Genomic DNA, 18,244 nt, shown 5'->3' on the forward strand with positions numbered 1-18,244 from the left:
GTTTCAGCATATTGAAAGATTGCACCAAATTAAAGGAGCTGCTTAGAATTTAAAGGTCCCCTGATGAGTCGCCTAACGGTTTGGAAACCCAACGCATATGTATTTACATGTCAAGCGGAAGTGATAAGACGTGTTATTAGGGCCATGGCTACAGGTACGTTCCCACGACTCCGTTCACGCGCGATCTTGTGATTCCAAAGCTGCCCGCGTGCCACTCATTCCATTGTCTCCTACCAAACCCTGAGCCATTGTCTCTCTGTCTGAGTCTGTCTCCATTCCGGAGATCTAAACTCAGGACACCAAAGGGATGTTTTTTTGTAAAGAAGTTGGGCTACCAGAATTAAAAAAATAACAAGTCGAACGGATGCTCTCTGATTGTAATCCCTTTAAACAGTGAACAATGATTGTTGTAGGCCCGGCTACAGTGCTGAGAAGTAACGTATGATGTTGTAGAAGCCTATTAGTAACTTCATACCCATATGACACGGTGGCGTGAACGCTCCGCCTATCCAAATGGTAAAACATTCTTAAACCTGCGTAAAATATTTGAATATTATTAAACGTGGTATAATCCTGACTCCCTTTATGTTGTTGACAACGTGGACAAACTGCATTCTCAACATGTTTTAGGTTAAAGGTACCCGCCCACGTGGCTGCTCTTCAGGCTTACAAAAGGCAGATCCAAGTTATTTTGAGTCTTTACTATGACTCACCTTGGTAACCTGCTGCAACATACTGGGACCTGGGGGTTGATGAGCTGGTAAGAGATAGAGACTGGATGTGGAAGAGAGACTGGATGTGGAAGAGAGACTGGATGTGGAAGAGAGACTTTAATTGTTGGAATTTGGACAGGTAGAAATCTTCCCACCCGTGTTCAGTTGTTGTACGATTGGTTCCCATTTGTTGCCGAGAATGTATGTTTAGTTCTGGTCAATTTACCTCGCTCTTTTTCTAGGTGCTTGAGATAGTGTTTCAAACATTCTTAATATGGCTCGTTTGGTGTGACAGTTTTTTTCCTTTATTTGTAGGTGTTTCTTAACAACGAAAATCAGCTCGTCCTACAGGAATCCCAAATGATGGCAGGTAATATCTGGATCTGACATTTATTATTCATGGTTTGGTATGATAAAGATGAAACATCTAAGCCTATTACTAGGGTGTCTGTGGTGTTAACACACATCTAATTTGCAGTCAATTCATGTTTTATTTGGCAGTAGTAGTGAAGTAAGTGGTGGTGATACTTACTAAAACAGTTGTAACAGACATTACACACGCCGCATTTCTATTATAGATCATGGAGAACCCTGCACTGCCTTGCAGGCCTCATACTGCATGAATGGTGGAACATGCTACCAAATACCTTTCATGGAGGCACTATCCTGTGTGTAAGTGATACCTGATGTTACTGTGGAATTTCACCGACCAGGAAATGCCCTTTCCTGCGGAGCTGTATAACTGGATGGCCTTTTCTACCCCACTTTCCAGTCGCCCTGAAGCATACCTCCGGCCATGCACTTCCTGATACACGCAAACAACCGACGTATCATATTGCCGTGCGTGTGTCCTTTGCGTTACCGGTCTATAGGTGCAGTTCAAGCTACATCGGCAGCAGGTGTGAGCAGTTTCAGCTCCAGAGCACATCCATCAACGGGGGGCATGCGGGTCTGATCACAGCCGTTGTGATCGTCACTCTTCTCGTCTTAACAGTCCTGGCCTTCGTCGTCTACTACGCATGCAAGTAAGTTGAGGACCAACCCCCCCACCACCACCACCACGGCAGGCATATGTACATGGCCAATAAAAAAAATACTAGTACGGCTGCTGATCAGGAACACTGCCTAAAATGGAGTGGTAGATACAGTTGTGTCGATACTTAGAAATGTATGCTTTTCTAACTTTAAGTACTAAAGTAAGGACATGGACATTGATTACGTTCTGTGTTGATACAGGACGTGGAAAACCAAAACAGACAGTTCACGGAGCGGCCGACAACAGTACTGGAGGGTGAAGTCCAGAGTATGACCCTACTGTATTTATGCACAGTAGTCCCGTTTTACCGTGGACGTAAGAGTGGTTCCTGTGAGGGACTGCACGCTGCCTTGGAAGTGGATGTGAAGGGGTGATTAGACGAGCGAACACAGTTCATACAGGCCAGATTGTATTCACCGATCCTCCCTGCATTAATTAAGGCTGGTGATAATCTATCTGGATTAGTTATAATGACCGCTGCACCAAGGATATATGTACGTATATAAAGCCTCAAATTATGTCGATTTAATGCAATTTGACAAAGTTTGTCACTACAGACCTACACGCTTTTACAGTGTGAAGCGTAAATGAGCAATTCCATTGCCATCTGACGTTATAGCGTGATGAATGTGGATGGGAAGTTAATGTTACGTTACATTTATACAATTAACTTTTTTAGACAGATTAATATTAGATTGATGTATTAAGACGTTTTTTTTTATTCGACTATTATGAAAAGTAAATTATATGTAAATATTAAAGAGCATATTCAATAATATTCAACACAGACATGCTTTCTCAATGTATGTTTTTTTCAAGTGTTACGTCTTAATTCTTATTCTTGGAACTAATAATCTCTTGACATCATATGAAAGACTGATTAACAATTGCTCATGGATTGATGACATCCACACAAACTTGCCAGACCTTATTTTTAACTCCTTTGTATAGTTCTGTCGGTCACCTAAATATAAAATACGCTGATACATAATATAACATGAATACAATAAATTATAACATTTTGAATGTGCGTAAATATGCATGCAATTCGTAGTGAAAATGGGCAAACCAAAGCAATTAAAAACGTCTTCCTGTAAAACCCCAACAAACTGGGATGCTATGCTACCCGAGGATGGCACTTTTGTGTTTTCTGAAGATAAGTTTAGAATAAATAATTTCCCACGGCAAGTAATTCCCACATGCCAATGACATTTTAGAGTATAATCATATTTTGTTGTACAAATGTCCGTTTATGAAAAAAAAAAGTATATTGCTACCACCTAGTGGTGATAAATTGTAGTATTTATTACAAAGTTTGTAAAATTGGAAACGAATCACAAAATACACTACTACAAGAAATGATTTTCCATCAGTGATTTCAGAGAAAAATATAATAATACAATGTATATTGTTTGGTGCTGTTGGGTCAGCCGATTCTTCTTACAAGCTCTTCTTAGTAGCTTTGTCAAACTCGCAGGCTATTTTCAGTGCCGTGCTATTAAGCCCCACAGATTGCATGTTAGTGATGATGGTGACCACAATTCCCCGGGGGAGGAACTCTGCCCTCGTTCCTTCAGGCTGAGGTGTCCTTTCACTGGGTAATATCAACAGTACACTACTGGCTCCAACAGCGCCCCCTGTGTGTGAAACATAGTGCCTGCGACTTTTGCACTGGCCATACTTTTGGGATTTCTCCACTACTAACCACCCTTGGGCGTACAGTCCGTCCTTATCCCAGCTGGCTTCTGTCCTGTCCACTGGGGCCCAGAGATCCAGGGAGGTCTGTGGTCTGAGGAAGCCAGGCAGAAGACCTTTGGTGTCCTTCAGCTGGGCCAGCTGGTAGCTGTAGAGCAGGGTGTTGCCGAACAAGAGCAGATCTCCAGCTGTGGACAGAAAGCCACCTCCGGCCCACTTGTAGGAGTTGTCTACATACGGGCAGTTCACCACCCTCCCCTTCTTGTTCAGGTGGTAATATCTGCAAAAACAAAAACATGGGATTCAAAGGTAGTTTTGAACCATACAGAACCCAAGAAATTATGTCTAAGAAGATGTTTCAATGTTATATGGCTCACTGTTTGTTATTCTGTGTAAGTTTGTTTATTGGCTAGTTTTTATATAATCTTTGTTTTAATTATCAGGGGATATTATGTTGCCGTGTGTATCTTTATAATACTCTAAATATCAATAATACTAGTATGAATAGCTTAGATTAATAACGTTTAAACTTCTTAAGCACACTGTGCAGGCCTGACGATTTGACTCAAAGGTCAGAGCTTGGCTCAGGGGTTACCGTGAACGGTGGTAGATAATGGGCTCATTCTCCTCTGGCACCGTGTGGACCATGCCCATCTCATGGAACATGTTCCCCATGAGATCCAAAAAGTTCTGCCCGGCCGCCCGCTCAACAACAGCACTGAGAAGGGTGAAGGCATGGGTGGAGTACAGGAAGGTGGAGCCTGCAAACAGACGGCATGTTAACCCCAGTTGGTGCACGAAACTACACTGAATCAAGTGTGGTGAACCAAGATACCTTCCCTTGACAAACAAAAAGCCTGACCGGGTTTGAAGATGAGCGGGTCATCCTTGAACAGGTCCAAGGCCTGGAAGACATTCTCAAAGTTGGTTTTCAGGTAGTACTCCTCCTGCTCAAACTCCTTCTTCCTCTCCGTTGGTTTTGCTTGTTTGGATTCCTTGGAGATGTTCTCTTCTGTGTTTGTATTGTTCTCATCACCTTTATTCAAGCTAGTCTCTTCTTTAATTGGGGACCTCAAAGGTCTCTTTGCTTTCTCCTTGTTTTCTCTCACTTTCTTGGCATCTCTTTCATAGTGGCGAATCCCACTGAGGTGAGACAGAATCATTCGAGAGGTTATGGTGACCTGCGAAAAATAACACAACACAAAATTATGAAGGAACAGTCTGCGAGACTGCTAACAATGAAGGTGACATCAAGAAACTCACATCTTCTCCATCAAACTGTTTAGCAGGAAACTCAGGGACATATTGCTGAACGGGCAGATCCAGGTCTAGTTTTCCCTCTTCACAGAGGTGAGCCACAGCTGCGGTTGTGAGGGATTTACTGATGCTGGCAATGCGCATCACTGTCTCTGGTCTGCATGCTATGCGGTTTTCCAGATCAGCATAACCAAAGCCTGAATTAGATTACAAAGATTATGCTCAGTGTATTACAATATGCTGAAAAAAAAATGAAGAAGGTTTGTGTTAACATTATTTGTCAGAAACAAACCTTCACACCACACCTGTTGGCCATCTACAGAGACTCCAATGACCAATCCAGGTGCCCCCACCTCGTACTAATGTGAAGGAGGAAGTAAACAATTAATATTATGTTTTATATATACAGAACCATTTATACATATCAGAGTATATGCAAACTTTTTATAATCTATGGGGCTAATATTCTAGTCTCCACCAACCGGAAATGCAATGACATCGAAAGAACCAGATGTACCTTGCAGCCTACCTTTATCCGTTCCACTAGGTCTCTACTGACCCTGACGGCTGAACGATACGTGCCGATTCTCTTCTCATCTGAAACTTCAGCATCGCATAAACTGTTGCCACCATCATAACGATACTTGAGTCCAAGTGCTAGAACTATCCCCGCTCCGATTCCGCCAAACCACAGATAGAACTTGGTGTTGGAGGTCTCTGTACTAGACTTTCCTATGTACTGCCTTTGTTGTTGTGACCAGGCGTTCATCTGCTTATCCGACAGTCGGTGGCCGACACGCCATCTACCTCCTTTCGCCAGCGCATTTGAATAACGTGCGATTGACTTATATTTACACATAGCACGAAAACGCAGAGGCATTAACAACGGCGACATTATCAAGCTTCAGTATTCCTATGGCAGTGGGAATACGGTTAACGTTAGCCCATAACATAACAGAACATAACGGCGAGCCTTAAAACAGTACTTAATTTCCTGTTCACATCCGTGATCCAGACCCAACTAATCGACCCATGATTCAGAATCGCGTATTGTTAACTTTCTTTAATAGGTCCATGCCTATTAGTCTGCTGTACCTCAGGAAAAACACCGGTGTTGCCATTTTTTAAATGCCATTGTTTTTTAAGTTGTTGTTAACATCGTGAAGATATATATATATATTTTTTTTATTGCACATACTAGTGTGCATTTATTTTTGTACTTTTGAACTACCAGATTCTATTGTTGGACCTACATGCATGATAAGGTTTCTGCCCGTATAGCTTGCATCCGTCCGTGCTCCATTCATTTATGAGTTTATCCCCATTGAATACCAACCCATTCAATAAAACATACACTCACTTTGATCAGAAATGGGGAACATATAAGGAGAAGCTCAGCCCCCTTATATGAGCCCATGGAGGTCCTAGGTCAACCTAATGTAGTTTTAATAAAGTATGATCTACATCTTCTTTTTCAGAATAGTGTTGTGGAGGGTGGTGGTCAATTCTCGGCAGAAACCCCCGTGTCAAGATCCACCTGTAGGACGCATAACCCCTGCCTGCTTCTTACTGTCACCTATCTATTTCGCTGCTTAACATTGGCTAAATGAATGAATAATAGTTACAGTATGTGCAAACATATCCATACCTATATAACTGTTTTTAATGTGGTTTCTTATGTTTTATTCATTAATTTATCAATTATTTGGGTAAGATGTAGTGTTAAATGATAATGTCCAACCAAATTAATACCAAACAAGACAAATTCGAAAATGTCAAATGTGTGCTTTTATTTAGATGTATTGTACATGCATATGATATACAAGATACATCCATATCAATGGAGCAATGGGTAAAATAATGCACAATCGTAAATTTTAAATCATACATGAAAATTTAAGAAAATAAATTAAAACTGGAAGCAAGGATTTATGCCTTTCTTGACACTTCTAACTACTGACACCAAATAAAAACCTCAACAAAAGTATACCAATATTTTCCAAAATGCGTAATACAGTAGCACCAGTACACCAGTATGAACAAACACATGGTATACTTTTACTTGTGCGGTAGGCCTATTTTGGGGGATGCCGGACCTATCTAAACATGTATTCTTAGACCTGCCACAGAAATGATTTCCTAACCTTTATTTAAGTGCTAAAATTGTTTTTATCTCTGTAGTATCATGACAGCTGGAATGGGATGTATAAGGATAATAAAGTAAAATCACCACATGACATAAAAAAACGGCATGATTAAAAAGCACACGTAGCTACAAGAATTACAATTTATTAATATCATTGTGTATTTCAGTCTGGGCTAGAGGGAGCGGTACACTTGAGCTTTGCTCCTTGGTTGAGTTTCAGGGAAAGCTGCTGGATGTTGCAAAACATGAAAACTGAAAGCATCTGGCTGTCTGCTCTCCACCACCGGCCATGAAGGAACACAGGCTTTAAAGGAAGCAGGGTGCAAGTACAAAAGCCAAAACCATGTGTGTGGGAGGGAATTGGGTTTGGGGGGGGGGGGGGGGGGGGGGGGGGGGGGGGGAGTGTGTGTTCACATATTGTTCAGTTCCATTAGAGTCTGGTCCAGCATCTGAGTCATGTCAAGGTTCTCCTCTTTAGCATGTGTCAGTTTCTCTGTTAGAACACCAAATAAAGGAGATTAGTAACCCACACAAGACAGATCAGATTAGTGAATTCCATGAGCAATTAGTGATTTACATATCCAAGACACTAACTAAACTCAGGCCAGTCTTTTAATTGAAGTAGGATTAAATGTGCATACAATAGTCTAGAGACATACCATGCATACAAGAGTAGTTGGATTTAGATTTTGTTATGCTTCATAGAAACAACACAACACACAACCCATTATAAGAAACAAGGCTATACAATACCAATTTATTGTCTTATAAGATTTTACTTAAAAAAAGAATACTCTTCAAGGGATCCTTAAATTCTATGTATACTTTCAATGGGTTTGTTACCACAAACATCACAAAACATTCACGGAGTGCAGGTTATACATTTGAATGTTAAACTGTTAATAATTCATAAAACAATATGGGATTGCAATCATTCATATATCAGACACACAAACACACAATCTATATTAACATCAAACCCTAAAAAATGATAAGTCAAATAATTTAATCCTCATTCAAAACCGCTATTAGGTCATTCATAAGAAGGCGGTTTTTCTCAAGTAGCTGGGAGGCACGATCTTTGCAGTCAGAAAGCAGTGAAGGAGGAAAAAAAGAAGAGATCAGAGGAAAACAGCACGAGGAAAGTTACAGGTAAATAGCTATGAGATGTTGAAACCTACCTGTTTGAGAACCATTTGAATCATCCTGACCATCTGAATACATTTCCTTTAAAAAAAGCCTGACACTTTAAGTTTCTGTAGTGTTTTATAGGAATGACGTTGATGTTGTCTTCTAAGCTGTAGTACATCAAGACACAGCCAAAAGGGCCAGGTGCAGATCATGTGCAGGATTGAGAAATCCAATGAAGAGAGAAGCAGACATACTATATGCTCCTGTTGTTCTAAATAAACAGTGATTGTGCTAATTGTCAGGCATGTGCATGTTGGTTAAAGAAAGAAAGACTGAGTAAATGGAAAGCTGTGTTTATTTAAATAAATGACAGGTTATTGTGTACCATACAAACACCAGGTGTCCTCCATTACAACTTCTGTTCCATCTCAGCACAGAGTCAAGCCTTCTTGAGAAACCATCCATCTTTTTTTTCACTTTCGCGATAACGGCCAACTAATGCTTCTTCATACTACGCTCAATCTATCAAAATTGTTTGTCATCTCGGGTACAATCTATCATTGTCAGCTCCTGCCACTTTCCTCGAAACATTACCATCATTCTGTACTCCCTTTGCAGCATTTAAAAAGTGCTTGAATGCATCTATTAAAATGCAGTAGCTTCTAGATCACCTCCCCTATCACTTAATGCAGCTCATTCTGCAGTAGTGTTGTGATGCTGGTGTGATAGTTTATATTCCATTGAACAACAAAAAGGAAAATATGAAATGAAAGGAAATCTGCAGGACAGAGAAGGCACTATAATGCGATGTGGTCTCCTGAAAACGTATGAAGAAGGCAAGGAAATCTTTCAATTCATAAATCAAGGCTTCCTTGTTTTATGAGAGCCACTTGAATATAAATAGAAAAGAGATACTACGTATATAGAAGGGAGGATGTTTATTTTTTTTTATACAACGCAGAAAGTGTCTAGGATTCTGTACAAGAGATGGGATAAAGCTACCGTTGACATGAGGGGGAACACATGTGGAAAGGAGGGAAGAGAGAAGAAGAAAGCAGAGACAAGAGAGGAAGTAGAAGGGAGGGGAAATGGAGAAAAGGCTGGAGAGAGGGGACAGAGTCCGCTCAGCCGGCAGGTGGCGTCTTTGATGATGAGGTGTAAACAATTTATCTGTGTGGAAGAAAGAAAGAGCAGAGTGAACCACATGCAAAGGTGGGGGTAGGGGGGGGCGACGAGGCGAAAACACCACCAAACCACCCTTGAGGCGAACCCCACAAGACAAACAGACAATGCATCACAGAAATGCATTGTTTGAAACATATCTTATAAATTAACCAAAGACAGGGCGGGATGCAACAACCACAGCTGCATCAGCATCAACAACACTGCGATATTCCGTCCATCGTCCATGAGATTACAAAGGTAACCCTTTTCTGATCAATCAGGATGGCATGCATCGGAAATAATAATCCAACACCTGTGTGGATTATTATCCCACATGTGTGGGATTTACAAATTTGTGTATCCCACACATGATTCAACAGGCATCATGAAAAAGGACACAGGAGGCCTCTCTTCCAGACAGAAGTAGACCGTGTTAGTAGAACAGGTATGGACCTTGGTTAGAGGACAAGTGGTCAATCTTCATCACTCTGACCAACACTGTGAGTGACTAGGATTCAACACATTCAAAAGTACCACAACAGCATGCTACATGTCAAAACCCGTTTGACTGACAGAATATTTCAATCTGACAGACAATCTGTCCACTGGAAAGGGCACAAGCACTCGAACAACAAGTCAACAGTATTTCCAAAAAATGAAAACACAATGGTCTCACAGAGGACCTCCTAACTGCGTTCTGTTCGTACAATATATTACTCCAGGTGTAGCCACTATTTGAAGCACGTTAACAAAGTGTAAGCCACAGAGAGCATATCTACATACCACACTAAAACACAGGTATGGAAGGAAACAACACAGGGTTTCCATCTTTGTCAAATTGCTCTTGGGTACATCTTTGCAAATGATTTAAAGAAAACACGATTCACTTCACTGCCTTAAGTGCTGAGTGAGCGTACTATATGTGTCTATACAGGCATGGCTGCAGTTAGCAAGAACCATAAACAACTGTAGAAACAGAAGCAGCAGATGGATAGAGTTGTCAGCATGCAGTTCTGAATGCACACTGGACTTTGAGGGAAGTAAAGGGTGGTCGGAGGAGGGGAGGAGATGTGTGTAGGAAGGGGCGGGTTGTCGAGAGGAGCAGGCACAGAAGGAGGTGAATTACATGGAGGTCATGTCGTTGAGGGCGTGGTCCAGCTCCTCGCTGATGGCCTTGTACTTCAGTTTCTGGGCGTACAGCTCGTCTATTGGTGGGCCGAGATAGGTCGGGGTGGGGAAGGGGTGAGGTGAGGTGAAAGGGTGCAGGAGAGGCGGAGGAGAAAGTAGGAGGAGGAGGATGGAAAAGGTGATGGATGAATGGTGGAGTGCACCCCAAGAGAGAGGGGTGGACAGAATGGAAACAAAGAAAATAAACGTAGGAAGAGTTATACCAGAAAAAAAGTAAACAGAAAAAATGAGCAAATCAATGGAATGACTAAAACCTGAGCACGGTCAGGGATTAACACGGTGCTCCTGTTTACCAGCTGTGTCCTCTGACCTCACGATGACGAACGGTTGTAAAACATGGATGATTTACTCGCCCTGTGCTACAAGTCAACGATCTACTCCATGGTGTACGGGTCAACCTACCTATTCTGCAAGTATGAGTCAGCTCTGATAATCTTTCCTATCAGCAACACACCCTCAACAACCATAAGGAGAAGAGACCTCTTCCTACCTATCTGGGCTCCTGCTGTTGTAACTGTTACAGCTTCTTAACACGCTATGACCGATAGCGTAACAGATAAGAAGTTGGTTCACAAAGTCGAACAAAGTAAGGTAGGAGGAAACAAGGAAAGCTTTGAAAACCAGCAGTGAAAAGATAAAAGAGTATAACAGTCACCTACCCATGTTCAATTATTGACCATGACTGGCAGCGGCTTACTAAGATAATACAGCTGACCTGTGTACAATCTCTACGGAAAGGAAGTGTGAAACAGACAAGGCCAAACGAGAGAATCATACCTTCCAGGTCATCAATGGTCTTCTCAAGCTTGGCTACTGATCTCTCAGCGAACTCAGCACGAGTCTCAGCCTGTGTGTGTGAGACAAGAGAACACATCCATTAGACCACGTGGACACAGACACTTGGAGCCTTTGAACGCTGCTCTGGAGCCCATTCATCACGGCGGGCTAACGTAGCGTAGCGGGACTTGCCTCCTTCAGCTTGTCGGTGAGGACCTTGATCTCCTCCTCGTACTTGTCCTCCTTCTGGGAGTACTGTGGACGGACAGGGGGGCACACGGGTCAAGGGGAGGACAGGAGCGCAGGGCTCGGCGAATGGGATGATGGGTCATGGCATGCTAGGATGGTGGGTTGTGTCTACTGGGGGAGATCCACCGAGGGCGTGGACTAGGATCAGTGGGATCACGCTGGAGCATGGGGCAGAGAGAGGGGGGGGCGGGCGGGCACACTTACCTTCTCGGCCTGGGCCTCCAGTGACTTCAGGTTGTTGGTCACAGTTTTCAACTCTTCTTCAAGCTCAGAGCATTTGCTGGTGTTTTAAGGCAATGGGAGGGAGCGAGGGAGGGAGGGAGGGAGGAGTTCAGGTGCAAAGGAGAAAAGAGGAAGGAGATTGAGGGAGGACAAATCAAGATGAGGATTGGGGAAGAGAATGGGAAGAAAGGGGGGATGAGGGTAAGGGTTAGAGGGGAGAAAATAAGTATGAACCAAGCAGAATCAAGAAAGGACAGAAACCCCACAGTATTCCCAAGGCGCCCCCAACAGAGCAGGAAGGTGACACTGAGCGTTGGTTACAGTAGTGAAAGGTAATCCTCAAACAAAGTCGCAGCCCGTGCTATTAATCCACCTAGCTCTAGACACCTCTGCGGCTCTAAATCTTGTTAAGCATGAGTCATTCGCGCACACTTCCTGCCCTGTTACGGATATGAGAGTCTCAAATGTCAAAACGCGAATGAAGCGGGTACAGAAAGAGGGGGGAGTTGTGTGTGGAGCAGAAAAAAGGAGGGCAGCAGCGGGGGGGGGTGAACGACTAACAGCAGAGCAAGCGAGACAGTGATTTCATTCAGTGAGGGCAACGGAAGGGGACATGGTAAGGCTCCCTTTCTGCTGACTGCAACACACAGCCTTTGGTTGTGTGTCTGTGTGTGTAAGTGTGTATGTTTGTTTCTCTTTGTTAGTAGTACCTGTATACCGGAGGAGTTGAGTGATTTGAGGCTCTGCTCCAACACTCTGAGCTCTTCCTCCGTCCTTCTCGCCTGGCTGTTAGTGGGTGCGGCGAGTGGAAGCAAACAATATTCAAACACCACATGCAAATATAACATGCAATGAGAGGGACGTGGTGTTCTTAATTGCGTGGCCATCGGGCGCAGGTGACTGTTGCATGAATGCCAAACATGCATGGATAGAGAAACCAGAGGGGTAGAGTATGGAGGCCTTACCCTTCTGAGAGCTCAGCGCGCTCCTCTGTGCGCTCCAGGTCACTCTCAATGATGACCAGCTTACGGGCAACCTTTAGGTGGAGCAAAACAACAATTACTACTAGTGAACTACATTACCCAGAATTCCTGTTGAACCAAGTGCATGGGTTCTAATAAGACAATAACATACGTAGACATGTGAACATATGCACCTAAGTGCTGCTTATAGAAGAAGAAAAATGACGTGGATGCAGAGTGTGCTAGTTCATGATGTAACATAAGGACACATGGTAACTATATAGCGTGACAGAAGAACTCGCCTCCTCGTATTTGCGGTCAGCCTCCTCAGCAATGTGTTTGGCTTCCTTCAGCTGGATCTCCTGCAGCTCCATCTTCTCCTCGTCCTTCATGGCTCTGTTCTCAATAACCTTCATGCCTCTGTAGGGGGGGGGGAAGGGTGGACGACAAACAGTAGGAGTCAGTGGAGGGTTGCAGATCCATGGCCCCAGACCAGAGCAACACACAAAGATAGGGAATCTCAAGACGGAAAACACAGGTGTTGACGCAGATATCTACAGTACACAGTATGGAAGAATTTAAATAACATAAAAGTATGTTGTTTTCCTCCAAACACATCAAACTGAGGATCACTACATTGAAAGTGTATGAGTATTAAAGGTATACTCCTAAATTAACAAATTCCAGATTGGATCTTCTGATCGGTAGAGATGTTGTATGGGTGGCACCCTAGAACCAGCCGACGGCGATCTGTTTTGTCTAACGGCTGTTTGTACCCAAAACAGATACAAAGTAAACAAAGCAGTGTATGCTTTCGATAGGCCTGCCCGAAACGAACCCTATACGTGCTTATCAAAACTAACACCTGCCATTTAGCTATGTACACTAGTTAGATATAGGGACTTGGTATGTACCCACAATGCACTATATTTTTTATGTTCTGTTGTCAAACAAGAGCATGACAAATGGCAAATATGTGAGATGTTTGAGCATGTTGAGATGCCGACTAGATTTGAAAGTCCCTGCGAACGTTAAGCGTATAGACCCGGGCCCTCAGATGCTCCTAGTGGGCAGGCCCCGTGTACATGAGTGAGTCAAAGTGAACGTAGGTGGCGTTGTGGGGACAGAACAGCTATGGCTCCAGACAGCCCACCTCTCGCTCTCATCAGCTGCCTTCTCAGCCTCCTCCAGCTTGGTCAGGGCAGTTGCCAGACGCTCCTGGGCACGATCCAACTCCTCCTCAACCAGCTGGATGCGTCTGTTAAGGGAAGCGACATCGCTCTCAGCCTGAGGGAGGGAAGAGGGAGAGAGAGTCAGGGGCAGCCCGGAGGACACTGGGCGTTCTGGAGAACGCACACAGCAGCAGGGAACATATCTGCTGAAACACACACACACACACACACACACACACACACACACACACACACACACACACACACACACACACACAGCGAGGAGTCACATGCAACTGTACCTTACAACACAAAGAAAGCAGGTCAATATTTAAAGCTATAGGTTTTTTTGTTTTTATTCATTTTGATTTTGGGTTTTGTTAGCATGCAATCTGCAGCACGGTTTTGCCCAATGTTATACAGGTTGGTTGTAAATCAATATCCATGCTATACTTTAGTAAGCTATATCCGGCTGCATTGTTAGTATATTTGTGTGTGCCGCTTTGGGAAAAGCAAAGTAGCCCTTCCCATAGGATTAGTCGTTTTCCTCGCCGTTCATGTATAATTAATCAAATCTCCCCAGCCTCAAGTCAAGTTGAATGCCCTGCGGACTCGTTATCAGACCCGCGAGACAGATTAAGGGACAAAGACAGGCAATTTCACAGGCGCATCGCAACTGATGCCGCCCCATCTGAGTTGCCGAAGTTTCAATGCTAGTGTTGCTACATTTTAATTAACGGCTCATCCGTGCTCAACGACCAGGAGCCCGGGCCACGCGTTTACAGAAACTGAAATAAGGATCGGCAGAACCACTTTCTGACCAACCACTTCCTTAAAATGGTTGCAGAAGTCACTCCAATCCGTTTGTTTTTCTGCTACAATTTTAACAACCAAGACTATATTTAGAAAGTATAGTACTGCGCATTAGTTTGTGTTGCAGCCCAGGAGGGAGTCTCCTTGCGTTTGAACTAAGGTGGCAGATCACAGCACTGTGTACGGAGCCACATCAGCTAAACGGGCAGCCAGTGCCGAGCTGTAGTCTACTCCTGCAGTCAGAGGCACCTTGCACATTTCCAGTCCAAGAGACCTTATATGGGCAGGTTGACGAACAACCGCCTGAGTGACGGGGGTTATCACTTTGATGGCCAATTCAATGACTCGCTTCAGCTCAACCTATGCACGATTTGAAAGTGTGCCTTTAACACTTATATAGTTTGAAGGGATGCAATGCAATACATCCGTTAACTCCCGTTACACCCACCAAGCTGAAGCGATGCGACGCAGTGATCCGATGGGACGTTATGACTTAAATGCAACGAATGTGTTGCATTGAATGCATGAATATCTCATGTGCTACCGACATCGTTTAAAAGCAAGTTTGTACCTCAAACAGTCTATAGTCTGTACGATTAGGCGGTACTGGCTATGTGATAGTCATGCTTACTTCTTCTCTGGCTTTTTTCTGCAGTCCCAACTCCTGCTTTAATCGCTCAGCTCTGTCTTCTGCAACCTCTGCTTGGTCTTGTAAAGATTTTATTTTTCGTTTGACTGATTCCAGCGATATGGCACCGGCCATTGTATCTATAGATGTAACACACGGGGCTATACACTGCTTCAGGAATCCCTTGAAATTTAAATGAGGCGCAATGACGCTTTGAATGGTACAACAGGAAGACATTGAGCTGCCCAGGCGTTCAGCGTCGCGTCATGACTGCCAATTGTACAGAAAATGACAATAAATAATAATCATACATATTTGTATGAGAGGATTTGGAAGGCATTATTTTATTAAACGGAATGGTGTCCTTTTCAAATAAAAATCAATAAATCAAAAGTTAACGCGTAGACTAATTGTATGTAACTACCACTTTATTTGCAAGAACACGCCCAGTTAATTTCATCAGCATCCTTTTGCTTCAGGTTAAATTGTAAAACAGTGCCATCTGCCGTCCTGTTTGCAGTGGTACAACCAACGTTTTAAATGCACAGTCAGTAGTGCAGGCTTACTCCAGTAGTCTGAAATGATAGCAATTATTATCTATACTTTGAGATGGTGATTAATGACATTGCCGAGTTTATACAAACGCTTTAGTTGTGGGGGAAAAAAATATGATAATGCTGTACAAAAAAAACAACATAATTAATTTATAAAAATCGCCTGACCTACGTTTCCCTAATATAAATGTTTATTGCGGCTCGGGTTGGTTAATCTACATACTACATATATAGACTAATCACATCGTTGTTCAGTTTCTTTAGGCTTTTAACAATGCTTAATTGAGAAGGAACTATTTCGCTGTCGCGAGCCGGGAGCATGGCCCCGAGGCGCGCAGCCCCGTGCTCCGCGTTGACCATATAAAGCAGTGGGCTATATTTATCACGTCAGACGTCCAGTGGAGGGCGAGCTAAATATGCAGCTTCTCAAGAAGGCTCCTTCTTGTTAAGCTGCATATTTAGGTCGTACTGTAAAACAAAAACCCCAGAAAACCCCAAAGAGGTTCAATGATTAGGTATTAGAACCCACTATAGTCTATCTCCATGTTATTTATTGATCCTTTTCTACGTTTGGGTACCAGTCTGTCATGCTTTCTTGGTGTTGATTCAAGTAATACGACATAGTTGTAGTAAGACATATAATATAACAACAGTTTAACGCATCAATGGGACATAATGTCATTCCAGGGAATTGTCAAATTGTCACCAATAACCGGCTAGTGTATTTCACAGGCCTGTTCAGGTAACGTTGGGTCAAGATAAGGTTAAGGGTCAAATGAGAGTTGGTCCTATATTTATAATGACACTGGACACACAATCTGACATTAGGTTCCACTGGCATTGCACTTGTCGTTATATTTGTGGTAACGTAGCGGAAATGTGTAAAGGAAAGTGCAGAAACAGTGCATGTGTGTGTCGGGGCCCATGTCTTTGTGTGGGGCCCTGTTTGTCCCCCATATACTCACGTCGGCGGCTTTCTTCTCAGCCAACTCAAGTTTCTCCTGTGCGTCTTTAAGAGCCTCGGAGTACTTGTCCAGCTCATCCTCAGTTCCCTTGAGCTTCTTCTGCAGAGCTACCAAATCGTCCTCAAGCTGGTTCGTGTGTGTGTGTGTGTGTGTGTTTTATTGGAGTGGTGGTGCAGAAAGTTTTAAGGGGTGATCAGCAGGAAACAGGAGTGCGTGAAGGCGTACAGGACCGCAGAGAGGCAGAGAGGCAGACAGGAGAAAAACAAGAAGAGGAGGAGGAAAGGAGAAGAGGAGTTAGACCCGTGCGCGTGGAGCGGTACCTTAGCGGCCACCTCCTCAGCGGCCAGCAGCTTCTCCTCCGCGGTCTGGCCCTCCTCAAACAATTTGTCTCTCTCGTCCTCGGTAATGCGCAATTTCTTTTCCAACTCTCTTATGTCATCCTCTAACTATACATTGGTGTTTAAAAAAATACACATTGTCAAGCAAAGAAATGATCAGGGGAGCATGTAAATATCATTAACTGTTATTTACTATTACTTGGTCATTTCAAAACATTTGGGCTATACAGATGCGATCCATATTCTAAAATCAAGACTTTTTAGAATTAATAAAGTTTTAATTATTATTATTTAGCTCGAAAAACTTTCGAAATATCCATGAATTAATCCATTGAAAAATTAAAAAGGAAATCCATTAAAGAATCCCCCAATTTTTTTCTCTTTTTAACGGCATCTGTAGATCTCCAAAGCGAACCGACCTGTTTGCTTCTGTCCTCCGCTGCCTTCTTGTCTCCCTCAGCCTGCTCCGCTCTGTCCAAGGCATTCTCCTTGTCCAGCTTGAGCATCTGCATCTTCTTCTTGATGGCATCCATGGCTGCTTATTGTTGTTTGGCCTCACCAAAAAGTCCAGAGAAATCGGAGGGGAAAGAGACTGAAGCGTCTGTACCTAACTGAACGCTAAGCTGGAGTGCGAGCTCTTCCTGATTGTGGCCTGTCAAATATGTACTTCCAAGGGGGGGCGACTGAATTCCTTTTGACATCCAATACGTTTTTGGAGAAGGCGTGCGGGGATACCTTCAGCATGCCCCGTCGTCTTTAAGGTCCAGCCTGCTGATTCGTTGCTCCCAGACATTTGACCAGTGATATGACTATATATGGGTTGTGGGTGGTTGGGCCCACTTCTTCCTCGAGGAAGGCTTCTTGCTGCAAGTGTAATAAAAGCCACTGGGTCCACTGAGAACATGGACGTAAAGTCCGTTCCTGTCATGTTGGATTGGTGGGGGTAATCATCTTGATATCTGTTTCACAAATTCAATGCATATTTTTTTTTATTCAGTTTTTTCTTTCTACTTTTTCAGTCAACATTGTTTCATGTGCGATGTCCCATTAACTTAAAATCAGCATCTTATTGATATTTCTGATACTTCTGCCCCCTTCCACAGAGCAGGGATCGGGACCAAGGGGACAGCTGGGTGCGTGGTTCAGTAGCGGGTCGAGCCAGAGACACACATTGGCCGTAGGGCTTTGTCTCATAACAAACACACAAGCTTAGCGAGACAGAAACGTCAAGGAG

The 18,244-nt window shown here is 43.4% G+C and overlaps 2 protein-coding genes and 1 long non-coding RNA gene across 10 annotated transcripts; 1 reads left to right on the plus strand and 2 right to left on the minus strand.

Moving 5' to 3' along the window:
- The first annotated feature begins 712 nt into the window (after positions 1–712).
- On the plus strand, positions 713–1,724 carry LOC307080652. The gene is made up of 3 exons (XR_013812101.1): positions 713–760; positions 1,029–1,083; positions 1,586–1,724. It is a non-coding gene; the product is annotated as an uncharacterized lncRNA (long non-coding RNA).
- Positions 1,725–2,031: 307 nt separating this feature from the next.
- On the minus strand, positions 2,032–5,697 carry lactb (lactamase, beta). Its single transcript, XM_079743444.1, has 6 exons — positions 5,231–5,697; positions 4,994–5,060; positions 4,708–4,898; positions 4,307–4,625; positions 4,040–4,205; positions 2,032–3,724 (listed from the first exon to the last, which is right to left on the minus strand). The coding sequence occupies exons 1-6, from the start codon at positions 5,594–5,596 to the stop codon at positions 3,190–3,192; spliced, it is 1,644 nt and encodes a 547-aa protein (XP_079599570.1). The 5' UTR covers positions 5,597–5,697; the 3' UTR covers positions 2,032–3,189.
- Positions 5,698–6,470: 773 nt separating this feature from the next.
- tpm1 (tropomyosin 1 (alpha)) lies at positions 6,471–17,672 on the minus strand. Of its 8 annotated transcripts, none has more exons than XM_079743453.1 (10): positions 17,430–17,669; positions 16,993–17,118; positions 16,673–16,798; positions 13,694–13,827; positions 12,843–12,960; positions 12,544–12,614; positions 11,561–11,636; positions 11,300–11,362; positions 11,108–11,177; positions 6,471–7,340 (listed from the first exon to the last, which is right to left on the minus strand). In XM_079743453.1, exons 1-10 carry the CDS (start codon positions 17,541–17,543, stop codon positions 7,258–7,260), a joined length of 981 nt encoding a protein of 326 aa, XP_079599579.1. In that variant the 5' UTR covers positions 17,544–17,669; the 3' UTR covers positions 6,471–7,257. The 8 variants fall into 8 exon arrangements, with proteins under 8 accessions (XP_079599579.1, XP_079599576.1, XP_079599574.1 ...); XM_079743454.1 differs by lacking the exon at positions 6,471–7,340 and adding an exon at positions 7,355–10,347 and having other exon boundaries at positions 17,430–17,672; XM_079743449.1 differs by lacking the exons at positions 6,471–7,340; positions 16,673–16,798 and adding exons at positions 7,369–9,148; positions 10,269–10,347 and having other exon boundaries at positions 17,430–17,658.
- Between the last annotated feature and the right edge of the window lie 572 nt (positions 17,673–18,244).

Source organism: Pollachius pollachius, assembly GCF_949987615.1.
Source record: "Pollachius pollachius genome assembly, chromosome: 9".
Lineage (NCBI taxonomy): Eukaryota > Metazoa > Chordata > Actinopteri > Gadiformes > Gadidae > Pollachius > Pollachius pollachius.